This window comes from Rutilus rutilus (genome assembly GCF_951802725.1).
Source record: "Rutilus rutilus genome assembly, chromosome: 17".
NCBI lineage: Eukaryota > Metazoa > Chordata > Actinopteri > Cypriniformes > Leuciscidae > Rutilus > Rutilus rutilus.
The window spans coordinates 6,874,448-6,891,362 of record NC_140230.1 but is presented as its reverse complement, the minus strand read 5'-3'; the positions used below and the strand labels follow the sequence as shown (position 1 = coordinate 6,891,362).

Sequence of the window (16,915 nt, the reverse complement as noted above, 5' to 3'; positions counted from 1 at the left end):
ATTAAAGGCACACTATGCAGTTTTCGTTTTTGTCAAACAGCGACCCCTAGAGTCACTGTGGAGTACTTGTATTTAACGTTACTGTCGTAAATACCACTCACGCAGAGCCGTCTCTGCACTCTTCCGACCGCGCTTTCTTCGTTTTCTTCGTCGACTCGGTCATGATTCACATCTGAACTGCGTGCTAGTGTCTTCCATAGAGGCTGCTTCATATGCTGTTGATGATATGCTCTTCATGTGCCATAAAGCAAGTTGCGATTCTCGCAAGATTTGGAGGGGCGTCCCCCCCCTGCTTTGCGATCGGGATGATTCGCCCTACTACGAGTTCGTTTACCATCGAAATGACTTTGAAGCTGTTATATTAAGGTACAAATCTTGCACAGCGTGCCTTTAAAGTTTCCATGAAGAACTTTTAGCATCTATGGAATATTTCCAATGCACAAAGGTTCTTTATAGTGGAAGAGGGTGCTTCAGATTATTAAAATGTTCATCACACAAAGAAAAACATGGTTCTTTAAAGAACTGTTCTCTGAAAGTTTCTTTAGGGCAGTGTTTCTCAACTGGTAGGTCATGGAGACCTTTTTAAGTGGGTTGCGGAGTATGTAGCCACGACAACAAAAAAATGTAATTAAAAATGTTTTTCTGATGCGCGAGACTTTTCTTTTGAAAGACATGCATGAAAGCTGTTGACCCTTCCGCAAAGACTTTGCTCTTCTGTCATACAGATCTCGCTTTCCCATTCCACTGCTCTACTTTTCCTTTGTTTCTGTGGTGAACTGCACATTCCAGGGCCCAGTTTATGGCCGGGCCCCTCTCTTACTGCAACAGTGGAGAAAGGTTTGCAACATTTTGATTGGATCTTGGTGGACTAACACAAACAAATGTCCAACACCATTAGATAAGGATGCTAGCACAACTGACAGACACCTTAAGCATGAGAAGGACAGGACTTCTCATTGGTCCACAGGCAGTTTCTGCCCTAATCCCTAAGGTTTAAGACAACCACCATAAAAAGTTTTAAGGACTTTTTGGATGCAAGAGCAATGGCTGCAACAAAAGGAGGCCACAATGATCCACACAAATCCATTCATTACTATGTTTGGGAACCTTAAAACTGGTGAAAACTGCACACATCCATTTCATACTTATTCAGAGAAATAAATACGTTTTCTCGGTGACGGCTATTTGTAATGCAACATCTTACACAAATTCAGCTGTTAATATACAAATGAACGCATGCATGACAGTTCAATCTTTTCCCATCTTGTTTGGACTCTATTTGTTAAGAATATTGCCAAAAGTATTCTGGTGGTGGTTATGGAAAGTGAGAAATGCATCGGTAAAATAAACTTTAAAGGGTTCTAACTGTGTGCCTTATGCAAATGAGTTCCATAGGGAAAATAAAAGTGTTTCACTGTGTCAGCAGCCAATCACAGCACTAAAGTGGAGAAGCGCCAAATTGCACTATCCTCATTGGAAAGGGATAAAGGTGTCCTTTCAACAGACACTCCTAGTTCTGAGCCTCCCATCGGGCGAGACATAACAGATATACTCTTCTGAGTCTGTCCTGTAAGGGGAGAGACAGAAACAGATCATCAGAGTTCTGAGTCTCCCATCAGGTGAGACCTAACAGATACGCCGTCCTGCGTCTCCAGCCTGCAAAGGTGAGACAGAAACAGGCTCCATGCTCTGAGTCTACAGCTTGTGAGGCAGCAACAGATACGACACCGTTCTGAGCCTCCAGTCTGTGAGGAAAGAGACAGTAACAAACACATTCAGAGTCCTTATCCAGCGAGACAATAACAGATGCACCACGTTACAAGTCTCCATGCCAGAGAGACAAAAATGGATTGACCAAGTCTCTGGCCCAAAGAGGCAGAAGACAAACAGATATTTGCAACAAGGTTAAGCTCAGGAGAGCAAACCTTCACTTCAAGATACGTTCCTCTGCGTGTTCCAGATTCAGGAGATCAGCATCCCACAGAGCTTTGTGTTCAAGGCTGTTGAAACGGATTCTGACTCCTTTCCCCACTCCTTTCCCCACCGCCAGCGGACTGCTCACTCAGTCATGAGGAACGTAAATATCACTTTACCAAACCTCTTTCCAGAGATCTTGGCATTAGCCGCTTTCCGACTGGAGGAACCTTTTCACAGTTCCTAGAACTATTGGCTAAAGTACCCGTATGTTCCTGCGGTGCGAACACGCCGACTAGGAATGACTTTAGTTCTAGGAACTCCATTTGGAGGAAATAATTTTACTTCAGAGTAGGGTCTAAACCAGCACTATAGGATCTACTCATGACGTTAGTGTACGCTGATGACCGAACGCAGGCGGAACACCAGCACCTGCCATTTTTAAAACAGCTATATGTAAACACACAGATTATAGCCTATATATTTACTCCAGAAACTAGATACAAACATGGAAAACAGTGATAGATGGGTCTCTAAACCTTTATGCTGAAGAGAAAATCCAACGCAACTTTGAGGGGACCAAGTCAAACATGATTATGTATTTCTGCTCAGCTAGCAACACTGGACATCAAACACACGGCATAGGCTAATAACTTTTTTTTCATATACTGTGTACTTTCTATAACAATTCTATCTAATAACATGTTAAACAGTACTGTTAGACAGATCGCTAACTAATGAACACAGAGAATGCGAGCATTGTTTGCTCTGGCGTTCTCAGCGCCGTCAAAATAAAGGTCCGTCGCTCCGTCAAAATAGGAGTCGTGCTTGCGTCACTCCCTTACCCCTCCTACCAGTTCCTATGGCCACTTGGCCAGTGCGAACGCAAACAGCAAAACCGAGTTTGGGGGAGAGTAGTTCATAGAACTGTTTAGAAGTGGACAGTTCCTATAACTAAGTTCCTGTAACTACTTGGTCGGAAAGCGGCTATTGTTGTATATTATCAGTATATGTGATGCTGGATCACAAAACCAGTCGCACAACAATACAAGGGCATGGGTCAAAATTTTAGATTTTTCTTTTATGCCAAAAATCATTAGGATATTAAGTAAAGATCATGTTCCATGAAGATATTTTGTATATATAAAACATTTATTTTTGTGAGTGAATGCAGCACAATCGCTAACATAAATGGACAACTTTAAAGGCGATTTTGTCAATTTTTTTGCACCCTCAGATTCCAGATTTTCAAATAGTTGTATCTCGGCCAAATATTGTCATATCCTAACAATCCATACATCAATGGAAAGCGTATTTATTCAGCATGTGTTCATGTATACATCTAAAAAAAAATTGTAATTATAATTATAATTGAAATAATATTTCATTTATTTGTTTGATGCATAATAAGGTTCTTCACCTTATTAGTTTCATAGAAGATAAACAACAGTTTATCTTTCCATAAGATAATAACACTCTTCCATATAACCACACTCAACTTAATCACTTGTATTTTATGAGAGCACCCGCCATGGTGATGTTTGGCTTGTTGTAGGCTGTCTGTCAGCATCCGCCGTGGGGCTTTTTTCAGTTTGAAAGATGGCCTGTTTGCACGGTTAGGCGAATATGCTTTGTGTATGTGTTCAATTATGTATCTGTCTGATCGTATTTGCTGTAGATGGATGGTTAAATTAATGTCACACGATCGGTCATACTGTAGGCTCTCATTTGCAAGTGCACTGATTGCGTGCCAGTCTCCGATAGGCTATACCTGGCATTTATTCAGTTGATTGCTCTTGTAAGTGCGCCAGATTGGTGCCAATTATTGTCATGTCTGCATTGTAATGCACAACTTTGCCTCTCCTTGTTATAAAACAGCGTGCATCCAAACAACTTTAGCCAACGCAAACTCTGTCAGTGTTGCTTTACGAATACTATAGCATATCGGATTATATTAAGTGTGTGCGTGTTGTCATGTAGGCTATAGACTGATTGTCTTGGCTTGCATCCATGAAATATTGTGATGTTATAGGCCTACCGCATATTGAGAAAATTTAGAACGGTATTGCGCAACAATCGGGAGATGGGACGCCCATGAATATTGATGGGTATTTTGCACACTGGCGATGCCACTTTGTAAAGAAACACTACGCATCTATACACAGAACACATAACATGCATGTTCATGACGTCACTGTTTTCCCAAATTTGCTTTTTTTTTGTTTACATGGAGAAACGTTTTTTTAAAAGTTTGCGTTTTCAGATCCCTAAAACGCCATTGTCATGTAAATGAATAGTCAAAACGCATAAAAAGTTTTTTTGTTGAAAACAGTCATGAAATTAAGTAACAATAAATTGCGTAACTAGTATGTAGCTTTGAGGGATTCGCATGCAGGTATGATGTTCATTCTATTCATCAGGATCAGTGTCCATATATTTTATTAACAGTTCATGTTAGTATTGTGTATTTACCATCGTAACTGTAGTTCCCGTAACCTTTAGCACTACCTGCTACAGGAATTATTACTTGTCATACTGCATATTAAATGTCACTTTGGTATGTATGAAAGAATGTTCAAGAAAAACTGAATTATTTTGCAGAAGACCACCACGTCCTCTACTTACCACATCCTCTAGTTGGACCTGGATCTGCCGATGAACCTCTGCCATCTGGAATAATGTGTCACCTGAATCAGTAGGAAATAATGAGAAGACGTGTCAAAGACTTTGTGCGCAATCAGAAAAACTCAAAGCATGAGATCTATATCAAATGTATTATCAAACATACTATCATACACAACCTGATAATGACATCTAATATTCATCTGACTCACATCGTACATGACTCCATTAAGGTCACATTTGCTAATTTTAAGGCTAGATTTTAAAGGGATCGGTCACCCAAAAATAAATTCTGTCATCATTTACTCACCCTCAAGTTGTTCTTAACCTGTATGAGTTTCATTGATCAGTGGAACTAAGGAATTTTGACGAATGTGGGCAACCAAACAGTTTCTGGTCCCCATTTACTTCCAAAGTATTTTTTTTTTTAGTAAGTCAATGGGTTCCAGCAACTGTTTGGTTACCCACGTCGAAGTTCAGCAGAAGAAAGAAATTCATACAGGTTTAGAGGGTGAGTAAATGATGACAGAAAGTTCATGTTTGGGTGAACGATCCCTCTAATGTAATGTAACAACTTCATGCTATTGGATGAGAAGAAACCTTGGGTCGACCTGAATGACGACACTATTGCCTTGTGTAGAGATGCTTATAGCTGAATTAAGTTTGTTTCATAATTTGATCAACTTGATTAAACTAAACTGAATGAACCCTAAACGGCCTTGAGCTCAATAATGATCTTGTGTAGAGCGGCTGTATAGTTGAATTGAGTTCACTTCAGAACTTTGCAACTTTGACACAATCAATTAACTAAATTTAATCAACATTGAACTAAACTGAGCTGAATAATGACACTATTCTCTTCTCTCAGCTGAAATTGTATTTGTTTCATAATTGAAGAACTTTGCTAAATTAATAGTTAATTACTGTGAAGCTGCTTTGAAACAATCTGTATTGTACAAAGCGCATTACTCATACATGTGACTTGACTCTCTGACCTATTCAGTAAACAGATGCTGTAAATGCACCATTATGCAGGTAAATAGCCTGTTTCTCCTTTGACAGACATTCAAATGCAGGCATGCACATTTTTTTACAGAGATTTTATCATATTAAAGCAGATGTGTTCATCACCGGTGCCTGATTTAAACAGCATGTTTTTTTCTTTTTCTTTTCAGGGGGAAAGCTCTTGGAAAGCTAACAGACTGCTTTCTCCAGCTATACTGGACCAGCTTGGACTTGACCTGTCAAAACATCTTCATATGTTGGAATAATCTTGAAATTCCATAAACTATAGGATCATAAAAAAAAAGAAAGAAAGTTCTTTATTGGCATCAATGGTTCCATGAAGAAACTTTAACATCTACAGAACTTTTCCATTCCACAAAAGGTGGAAAAACGTTATTTAGCTTATTAAAATGTTCTTCACACTAAAACATTGTTCTTTTAAGAACTGTTGACTTAAAGGTTCTTTGGGGAACCAAATATGGTTTATCAATGCATCGCCCCTTTTGAAACCTTTATCTTTAAGAAAACATTTGTCAGAACAGAATTGAAGAGAGTAATTTCTTCCTTTAGAGGATGTGATACTCGTGGCAATGTCTGTCCATTCTTAAGTTTCATTGAAGGTGAAAATTTGTGGCGTGTTTTGTTGTTGGTTCCAGTGGGCCGAGCTGTGGATGTTGGCCTTCTTTATCCCCTACTGAGCAACTGTGTGTGTGAAACTTGGCATCTCTCCTTCGCTGCCTCCCTCCCTCCCTCTCATCCACCCCCGCTGTGTTCAGCAGTACAATGAGATCATGTGGTGTTGTTAATCTTTCAACAAAGGCCCCTCTCTCTCTCTCTTTTGCCCCTCTCTCGCTTTCTCTTAGTTTCTTCATCTCCATTTTATTGTACAGGCTTGCCTCTTCATTTTCTTCTGCTGCAGTCATTTGTTTCCACGCTTTCGTTTCCTGTAAACTCTGATGTACCGTGAACTTAAAACAATGTAGTTATATTTACTTGCATATTCACAATAAGTTCTCACCACTGACTTTACTCTGCCGGACATGTCCCTCCAGAAACAGATCTGAATAGCCCTGATCTAAAAAGGGTTACTAAAGTTAACTAAAAACTATAATGTAAAAAAAAAAAAAAAAAAAAAAAAAGTTCATTGAAAGAAAACAAAATATAAAAATATATAATAAAAACTATATAGAAATATTTAGAGAACACCAAAAACTACTAAAACTGACAAAAACACAACAAAAATATCAAAACTACAGTAACTGAAATGAAAATGAAAACAGAAAATATTAATAAAAACTATAAAAGTAGCTCAATAATACTAAAATAACACTGGATCTAAATCATGGGGACTGGTGTAATTTAGAATCAATTGCTCCATGTATTTTTTTAGGCAATTATTATTACATGTAGTGATGCAACTAGTTATAATCCTATAACGTAATATATTTGAACACTATTTGCTCTTTTATTGAAACAACAGTCTTAATAGCAGCTTGTTTCTGATTACAAACTCTGCTCCTGAAGGCCACAGTCTTACAGATTTTAGCTCCAAATCACCTGCCTGGACGTTCCTAGTGATCCTGAAGACTTGGGCCGAAATCGCCCCTTATATCCTTAAATAGGACACTATTTGAGGGGACAGCCATTTGTAGTGGTGTCTGAAACCATAGTGGACATTATCTTGTGCACTCAGTCAATCCCACAATGCACCACAACAGCGAGTGTACAACTGATGTACGCTCAATGGCTCAAACCAAAAGACTCCATCCATCCATTTTCCAAACCGCCGGTCCAATGTGGATACAGCGTAATATCATACAAGTATAAATTCCATTTGAATTGATTATTAAATTGTTTAATTAAGGTTTATACATGCCATAGAGTTCAAGATAAATATTTTCATTACTACTAGAGCTGCCAGTTTGCTAAGTCTCAAATGGTAAATGGACTGCATTTATATAGCGCTTTCACAGACCCAATGGCCACCAAAGCGCTTTACAATATTGCCTCACATTCACCCATTGCCTCACATTCACCCATTCACTCACTCATTCATACACCGACGGCGGTGTCAGCCATGCAAGGCGATCCAGCTCGTCGGGAGCAGCTGGGGTTAGGTGTCTTGCTCAAGGACACCTCGACACTTGGTCAGGTGGAACCGGGGATTGAACCACCAACCTTCCGGTTTGTAGACAATCTACATGAACCACTGAGCCACTGCCGCCCCGTGAATGATTATTGAACCGCAAGCACAAGCTATGCAAAAGCGACAGCAGCTTCTGGTGCACTCAGTGTCAATTCACTCACTCGTTTTCATTCGCTCCTTCATCAAGTGGACTATAGCAGTGCAGTAATGTAGGGAAAAGCTATTTTGGACACAGCTCTTGATTCAGGTGTGTTACATTAGTAATGAGTTTGACAACCCTGGACCACAGACTCCAATCATCACCACCTCAAAAAATCCCTCGTAACAGTCACTAAAAGCTCTCTCTCTCTGTTACTTATCTTTCTCGAAAACACATAAAATAACAGTTCAAATTCTAACATAAACTCTTGCCATCCAGTCACACACAAAACATGCAGTGAGCTGAAAATCCACTGCCTAATCTCTTGACATTATTAAAGGGATACTTCATAGATTAGCATTAAGCTTTGTACCAGTAGAAACACGGTAGTATTTTCGAGTGACCGTGCTTCCCTCCCTCATGTCCCCCTGAGACGAGAGATTTCTGTATTGTGTGTCTGGAAAAAAACCTCTGATGTCGCAAAAATCGTCATTTAGCTCATCAGAGGCTTTTTTGTCCAGAGGCGAGAGACTCCAGCCAGTAGGAGGAGCTCGTTCCGCATTTTTTCAACCCGCCCATAGGGGGATCTCACCATAAAACGGCGTCTTTTCAGTTTCGAGTCGACTAGTAGCCTAGTTGTATCATTTCTTCCGATACTGCCCTCTGTAACCGGTAGGCGTGGCTTGGGAGTGGCCTCGTAGGGCAGCGGAGCAAGTGCATTCTGGGAGTTGTTGTCTTTCATCCACATGAGCATTTTCTGGATTTTCTCAGTCTAGAAGGCACCAACTTCTAAAATAATTTCACATTTCTACTACATAAAATACACATTCATCTTTCCAGCGGTGAAATATCCCTTTAAGTGGAAATAGTTTAATTGTAAATGTACTGTAAATATACTGCTCTTGCATTCACTTACCCAGTTCTTTTGAGCCCTGGCTGTCACTGGCCAGCTCTCCTAGTTTGACCAGAGCGTCAAAGTATCCTTTAGCTGCGACTGTGACGCCTGTAGAGCAGTCAGAGAGACAGAGACAGAGAGTCAGGGATTTCAGTCCGTGACACTGATTTCCTGTGGACTTTAACCCACAAAAAAGTGAACTATTGAAGTGTCTGACCCGTCAGAGCCTTTTCATAGTGTTTCCCCATCGTGACAAAATTCTTCAGACTGGGGTTGAACTGGTCCAGAATGCCCTGAACACAGAATCAGCAATAACTGACGTTAGGACACAACTGTACACATTTTGATCTGTAATTAATTACAGTACTGAAACAGAAGGATGCAAGAAACGGATAAATACCCATTTTGGCCGCACTGAAAAAATGGTAGCCTAAAAAATTTGCTTCATGTGTTAACATCTAAATTAATAGATTTTATTCAAAAGAAAATTATTTAACATGACTGAATCAAACTAAATATAATAGGTTACACCAACAAAACCAAATTTAAGGGATTCAATTACTAATAATTTAACAGGATAAAGTAATGCATGAAGAGGGATATTGTAAAACCATCTGTGTAAGTGTCAATGTTGTGAAGCAAATGTTTTGTTCAAAGCTAGTTTATTTAAAATGTTCATATAAAAATACAATTCATACAGACAAAGACTGGAATATGCATTTAGAATTAATGTTTTGCGGCATTTAAAGGTAAAAATGTCTACCCAGCTAACAAAAATATGTTCTAAGAATATTTTACAAACGTTACTGTGAAAAAGTTTTCAGAACATTCAAAACATCCAGTTATTTAGATGTAATAAAATGTATTTTTCTTGGTTATGTGAACATTAGATAAAACATAAAGTTTTGTCTTTTTTATTATTTTGCAAATATTATGTGAATGCTACTTTTGCATGTTCTCTGAACCATCTGAAAAAAGTAGTAAGTTTTAAAGTTTAATAAACCTTAGACTAATGTCAAACTAAAATGTTTCCAAAAAAAGTGTCCCATGAATGATGTATAAATAACATTTATGTGCTAATGTTTTGATAACGTTATTAAAGACTATAACTGAGTGAACGTTTTATTAATGTTACTGGAAGAACGTTTGTTCATAATTTTGAGAGAACCTCATAATGAGAGAGAACATATATATATATATATATATATATGTTTTGTTTTTTTACACATAAAACATACAACAAATAAAAGATTACATTTCTATGAACTTGGCATGTGTTTAACGTTTTATAGATATCTCCTTTTATCGTCTTCAATAGTCTTTTCATTGTCTCCTTTAGTCTTACCTTGTAGACATTTTCTGTCATCTTGTTGACCTCATCTGAGCGTGACATTGTGCTTCTCTCTCCAGCTTCAGTTCACCTTTCTTTTACACGTAAATCACAGCACAACTGGCTACATGGAGAGAAGGAGAGCAAGAAAGTGAGATGAATCGGGATCATTTCATTTGCTTTTTTATTTGCAGAGATCTGCCTTGATTTTGGCATGGTATGAGGGAACATCATAATGATTTCAACCACAGTATAAACTATTCATCAATAATAACTGGTAACAAATTCTAATGGAAAATTAAGCAATTGTAACTAGAATATTTAGATGTTCTAAAACACTGTAATTATTGTGAAGTTGAGATAACAACCCCAGACGTCTGAGGAATGCGTCTGAGGAACATTGCTGAAGGGATTTGCTTCTATTCAATCACAAGAGCATTAGAGAGGTCAGGCATTGTGTGATTGTGTGTTTAGTCCAGGCTCGCAGTCACTGGCCCAGTTTGGACTCGGCCAAGATGACAAACCATTTTGGCATGGATGTGCACGGAGATATTGACGTTCAAAAACAGGAAACCAAAGTCACAATCTTGGAAGAAAAGAATCGTCTAAAATATCACTGTGTCACCAAAAGACCCAACACATATAAAAGCCCCAGATATTTAAACCAAACCATCAACAGGAAGGACATTTTATGCAGGAATATAACTGTCATATTTAAGCAAAAGTGCATTAGGCGTGCAGAAGCATTGCTTTTATCAAGTCAAATCTATTTGTATTTATAGCACTTTTCACAATACACATTGTTTCAAAGCAGCTTTACGGAAAACAGAATATCTTCATGCCTTATGGTTGCATTTAACAGATTAGAGATGTGCAATATTATAGTTTACATTTTGAGACGATACAAGGAATCAAGCCGTTGAGATTTGCTATATATAGCATGTACCGCTCTACGTATGTATACTGATAAAGTTGGACATACTTATGTATTCAACTTTATACAAAGAGCTGCGCGATAATGTTCAGTTCAGTTGAGATTTTCTGTAGGCTATATATGGCTTCATGTGAGTGTACTGTTTGTTTGCAGGTAAAATAATAGGATGTCCTTAATATACATCTTTTAAAATGTCGCTAAACTGTCACTATATTAACCCTTTAACTGTCAACTACCGGGCGCTTGGTGCTCTCTTTTTTATTGTCTTTGTTTTTTCCTATCACATATTTTGAGACTCAAGGTTCCATATTTGGCGACTGTTTTGTGATAGAAGTGATATTGTGAAAGAAAATTATTAATTTGTCACAGTAAAACTCAATGGAATGTGTGTGTCATCCGGTGGCTATTTATGGTATTATGCTTAAACAAACCTCAATTTTTGTGATATCAACTTTAAATTTGGAACACAACTTGATTAGACATACAATATGTCTTTGATTTTATAGCAATTTTATAGCAATTTTATAGTAAAAATTATTTAGTCAAATATATATTTTCTATCAAATAAAAAATGTTTAGTACAGTACTTTTTTTTTACATTAAACTTAAACTTCTATAACTTTTTTACACTTTCATTTTTTGAAGTGTATGTCTGCAATAATCTGCCGAGTGTCTTCTTGAAAGGGAGACCAAACTGAGGACTGTACTCCAAAGCATTAATTACATCCATTTAAGTTTGGATAGTGCATTTTCATATTTTTGCTCAAAAAGGGGGTTACGGTAAAGGGTTTAATGGGTTTAATAAAGTCATTAATGGCACACATTTTCATTAAAGCATTATTTTATTAATGAAATTCTGCTAGAAGATCTAATCTCTGATATACAGAACATGCCCCCAAAAATGATTTGCTGTCAGAAACCTGAAGTAGTCCGGCTGACTTAAGTCATAATATTTCTACCTGAATAATTATGTTAGATGGCACCACATGACGCATGTTATAGGTTATTTGACATCTTATGGAACTGTTACCTTGTAAGCATTTTTTATTTTGTGAATTTCAAAATAAAGACCACCCCTGTCAGTGAACCTCAAGAGATTTCATTGTCTGAGTCTGGCCAGAGCCACCCTAAGACACTGTTATTGCATGTCTTAAGGTTATGAAATTGAGTCTGATATGCCATAGTGCCCTGGAGGAGAGCAATTCTTCCCCAGTCCAAGTGCAAGAGTCACGCCGCTGAACAAACACTGCGCTTTCCCTTTCTGGAAAGATCCCGAATAAAAGATTCCAGTCAGGATTACCCATCACATAAAGCTTCAGCTCTGAAGGCCAGTGTTTACACCAGGTCAGCGCTCTCATGCGTGTTATTAGAGAAAGATTAGGAGGAAGAATTTGACCTAAATGATCAAGTGAGACAAAAAAATAACATTCTCATCATATGACACTTCCATTTCCCATTATTCTCGTTTTTCTTTGATTCACACTAGCTCTGTTTCCATCCGAAGTTGCTCATTATTTTGCGCAAAATTGGAATATCACATAAAACATTTGCCAATAAAGCACCTTTTCCATTCCATGTGTTCAAGAGAACAAAATCACTTTTCAAAATATCTGATGTAATAAAGATGGAAGTTTGCTGCAGTCGGGGAAGCCAATGTGTCTCTTTTTTACTACATCCAAAATTCCCATAAAAATAGCTGGATGGAAACAAAGCTAATGAGAGCAGATGATTGACTAATAGTTCAGTGATTCACCCACAATTCACAGCATCCATGTTGTACTTTTATGCCTGCTACAGACTGTGTGATTTCAGCAATCCTATAAGATCACCACAAATCACAATGTACGACATGGATCTAATAAACTTGGGTACGACATGATGTTTTATTAACAAAGTTCGGGAGGAGCAGGTTCAGATAATAAACCAAATTATGCACAGCTGGAGATTAATCAGTAATCAACTCAATGACAGAGTATAAATTCACAGCAGACCTATCTCTGTTCATTGAAAGTTGTCAGCATCCCTCCTCCACCCCATTTCCTCACTTCCAGTTCCATCTACACTTACCAACTGGGAGTACTCTGGGTTCGGGCCTAACTCCGAGCTCGGAGCCCTCTCGCCGGACAGCACGCCAAATACGCATAAACTTATTGTACTAATTATATGTAGATGTGAACTCGTGAAATGTATTAAGATTGTATGATGATGACACTTATTGAATCATAGTCTACGACGCAGGTTAGTATAGAAGAATAAAAGGTCTTCAGCCTGCGCTAGTGGTGAACAAATACAGCAAGATGAATCAACATTTGACAATTGTGGTTTTTATGTGCGCTGAAAAAAAGAGGAGAATATGGACATGGTCATGGCTTGGGAAAAGAGGCCAACTTAGCATGCAAATCTTGCAAATGGAGCTTGAGGTAAGAAGTTTTAAGTTTTAGCACCATATCACATTGATCAATACACCATTTCATGTTGAATTTTGATTGGCTAGTCAGTAGACGTGGGTCGTAGTATCAAACACACTGTGGGATGATCATGCTAAAGTTCTGACACTGTCAGAAAATGATCGCAGGCTATCTTTGGGTCATCTTTGAACCTCTCTCACTGGACGACGTAGGAGTAGGACCACCGTTTACGAGCCACGACTACAGAAATCACCACGATTCTTTCATCTTTCGTCTGGGACAGCCCAAAATTGTACAATGTGTACTGGCCATTAGGGGTACAACAGCTCGTCACTAGGGCAGTTTCCTTAAAGGGACAACTTTGTGCCTTATATTTACCCCAAAAAGTACATTAGAGTAGTAATATATAGCCATAAGGCATTACTATGAACCTTTTAGGGTAAATAAGATACAAAGATGTCACTTTAGGACATCCCTTTTTGTAAAGAGTCAGTAAGTTTTAGTTTACATTACAGCCATGAACCATGGTTTGCTATTTGAAATTCAGTTAAAAGCAAGTGGTTTTGGGGGAGGGACATTCTTGCATTTGAATGAACAAAAATGTGTAAGCAGCCCTGAGTGCAACAAGAGTCATCCGTATTTCTGTCCATTTCCCTTTAAGAGAAAGACTGTACATTTTAAGTGAATTCATATGCTCAAAGTTAATTTTCTCAGTGTTTAGGAGAACATTAGCAGATAACTTCAAAACTAACACGCATAGATTTTGGAAAATGAATCTTTAAGACCAACACCACACAAAAACAGATTGTATTTCTACTTGATCAAACTTTAGTCTTCACTGAAGATGTAATTGTATCACTGCATGTTTCTGTATATTGCCACATTCCATAATATCATAAATATATAGCATTCATTTTTATATCGACATTTTTTATGTAGCCTACATAAAATTTGTTGTCTCTAATGTTTTCACATATTTCATATAGGCTACTTCTCTCATTGTTGACACCTGTTCCCTAATAGGGCTGGTGTTAAAGTTATGTAATTGCGATGAGATATTATATTGAGATTAAATATATGAGGTAAAAATGACGAGTAGATTCTGCTAATTTAACACACACTGAAAGACTGTAATGAAAACTTGTGTGAGCTGATATGAAAGTGACATTTTAGTAGAGCATTGCTGCTTAAATGCAATAGTTCACAAGGCTGAACAAAAATGATTCAAAGCTAAAAGAAAAAAAGCAATGCAACTTTATCAGCTCGTTGCCATTTACAATGCTAATCACGTTGACTAAACATTCGCATTTTTAATATTTGTTCACATGGCACTTGTTGCACTGAGAGTCATTTAGCAGATTGTTCGTTTAATGAATTGAAAGAACTACAGTGTTAGTGGTTATTCAGAGGTTTTGTAGCCTATCATATAGTAATTTTCCTACCTTTTCAGTGTTCATCGTTTCCTCACCGCTTTGTCTGGTGTTTTTTTCTTCTCGTCACTTTTCCTTCTATGACTTTCCGTTCAGTGGTGGGGGTAGTTTAGTTAGTTTGACCCAGTAAATCCCTCTTCCACCCCTCACCCCTCACCCTGTCTCTCCCAAACTCCTCACTGAATCCAGGTCAGAACACATTCAGTGCTCATTGTTCTTCAGATCACATGCACTCATGCTCACATCAAACTTTAATCTTCATTCCGCCTAAAATGTCCATTTGCTGTCGGTATGTAGATCTCGAGCGGCTCGTTCGTCGCTGTCTCTGTCTCTGTCCCGGACAATGTCGGTCTTCTTACTCTCTGTCAGTCTCTCTCACTGGGACTGAATGTCAATGAGGTAACGGGACTGAGCTGTGAATAGAGCCTCCGCTCATTACAGGACCAACACACACACACACACACACACACACACACACACACACACACACACACGCACAGACAGAGAGAGAAATCCCACTCTCATTCATAACCCGTTCTGTGTCCACGAACACTTTAAATTCCATAAGTAGAATATTAAAAGTGGAATGTGCAAAAAAATGTGGTTAAAATTAGGCCTACATGGGGCAGAATATAGGCTTCAAGAAACATCATAATTCTTAGCCTAAATGTAATTAACATTTAGCCTACTTTAAACTTAATATCAACAGAATTTTGGTTTATCAAAGCGTTGCTAAGCCAATAAGCCAATTAAATGATCTGACATCGCCTATTTTGACTATTTGATCAGCTTAATGCAATATCTTAACTATACTCAACAGGTCATTCTGAGGAAGCATGACAAGTTGCATGGAATTCACAGGGAACGCTATATCTAAACATTTGTCACAAGTTAGATGGCAACATAGTGTCGGCCCAGATCCGGCCCACATCTGGCATACGTGGAATCCACATATGTGGCCCGGATCTGTGTCTGGGTCAGCCGCTAATAAACTGCATTGTGAATGACTGATTGTTATGCATTGGCTATTACAGTTTTTATGAATTGCTGAAACACTAAATACCAATTTTCTGAACCAAATTCTCAATAGCCTAAACCACTTTAACACACATTGTTTTTGCCACAATAAATCACTCTTTCTGTAAAGTGAAATCTCATGCACTCTTTTTTGCTAATCTCTAAACACATTCTCACTCACTAAAACACATTTCGCACTGTGATGCACTTGTTTCAAAACGCTAAACACAGACAGGCAAAAGTTAAACACAACTACAACACAGTTGTCATCATTTACACACATCGACTCAAAATTGTTATTTCTTACAGTTTTTTATTTTTTTTTATTTTTTACACACTAAATAAAATGTGGAACTTGAGGCTCAGTCAGTGAAACCATTCACTCATCTTCTGATCAACTCATTATACGCTTTACACTCAGTTTGAAATTGGAAAACAAACTTTTTGCAAAACTTTGAACACAGTTCTCTACATGCCACACTCATTTATTGATGACCTACACCCTATGATCATGTGTGAAAACACCTATACATAAATTGATCACATAGAAATCAAAACTCAGTTTTTGGAAAGAAATAAAAAAAATGTACCCCCTTGAATTTCTGTTTATAGTGTAAATATATATATATGTAATGAGTGATTATAATCAAGGTATTAATCAATATTTTTCCTTCTAAATATCAAATGAGTTGAATGACTTCTCTGGAGATTTTACTTTGTTATAGAAGTTACCAGTGTGATCACTGAGATGTTCTTTTCATGTATTCCATCCTTGAGAGAAAGAACTTGTTATCTTGATGTTTTGAGACGAGACTCCTGTTTATAGTTAGAGCCTGGCCAAATCCAACCTTGGAAAAGCTGTGTGTCGGTCGGTGTGTGTGTTATTCTTCTTGGTTACAGGTTAAGGAGCCACTGGCATTATTGGAGATTGACTGAGTTGTTGTTTGGGACATGTTGGCACCCAGCAACCCAAATCTGCGACCTGGAAGGTCACGACGTGCCTAACTTCAGGGTCTGAGTGTCAGCTGCATAATCGATGTGTAGGGTATAACGTATGTCTGTGTGTGTAGGGTAT

The 16,915-nt window shown here is 38.0% G+C and overlaps 1 protein-coding gene across 3 annotated transcripts in view; it reads right to left on the bottom strand.

Annotated features, from left to right (window-relative positions):
* LOC311307010 (BAR/IMD domain-containing adapter protein 2) overlaps positions 1-15,200 on the bottom strand; it is a 35,927-nt gene extending 20,727 nt beyond the window's left edge. For all 3 annotated transcript variants that reach the window (XR_014630251.1, XM_084435693.1, XM_084435694.1), the window contains exons 1-5: positions 14,836-15,200; positions 10,067-10,175; positions 8,939-9,014; positions 8,743-8,829; positions 4,540-4,601 (exon numbers count right to left, since the gene is read on the bottom strand). Coding sequence is in view for 2 of the 3 variants with exons in the window: in XM_084435693.1 (XP_084291819.1) it covers positions 4,540-4,601; positions 8,743-8,829; positions 8,939-9,014; positions 10,067-10,114 (273 nt within the window). In the remaining variant the exon portion in view is untranslated. The remainder of the gene's footprint in view (positions 1-4,539; positions 4,602-8,742; positions 8,830-8,938; positions 9,015-10,066; positions 10,176-14,835) is intronic.
* Positions 15,201-16,915: the final 1,715 nt, after the last annotated feature.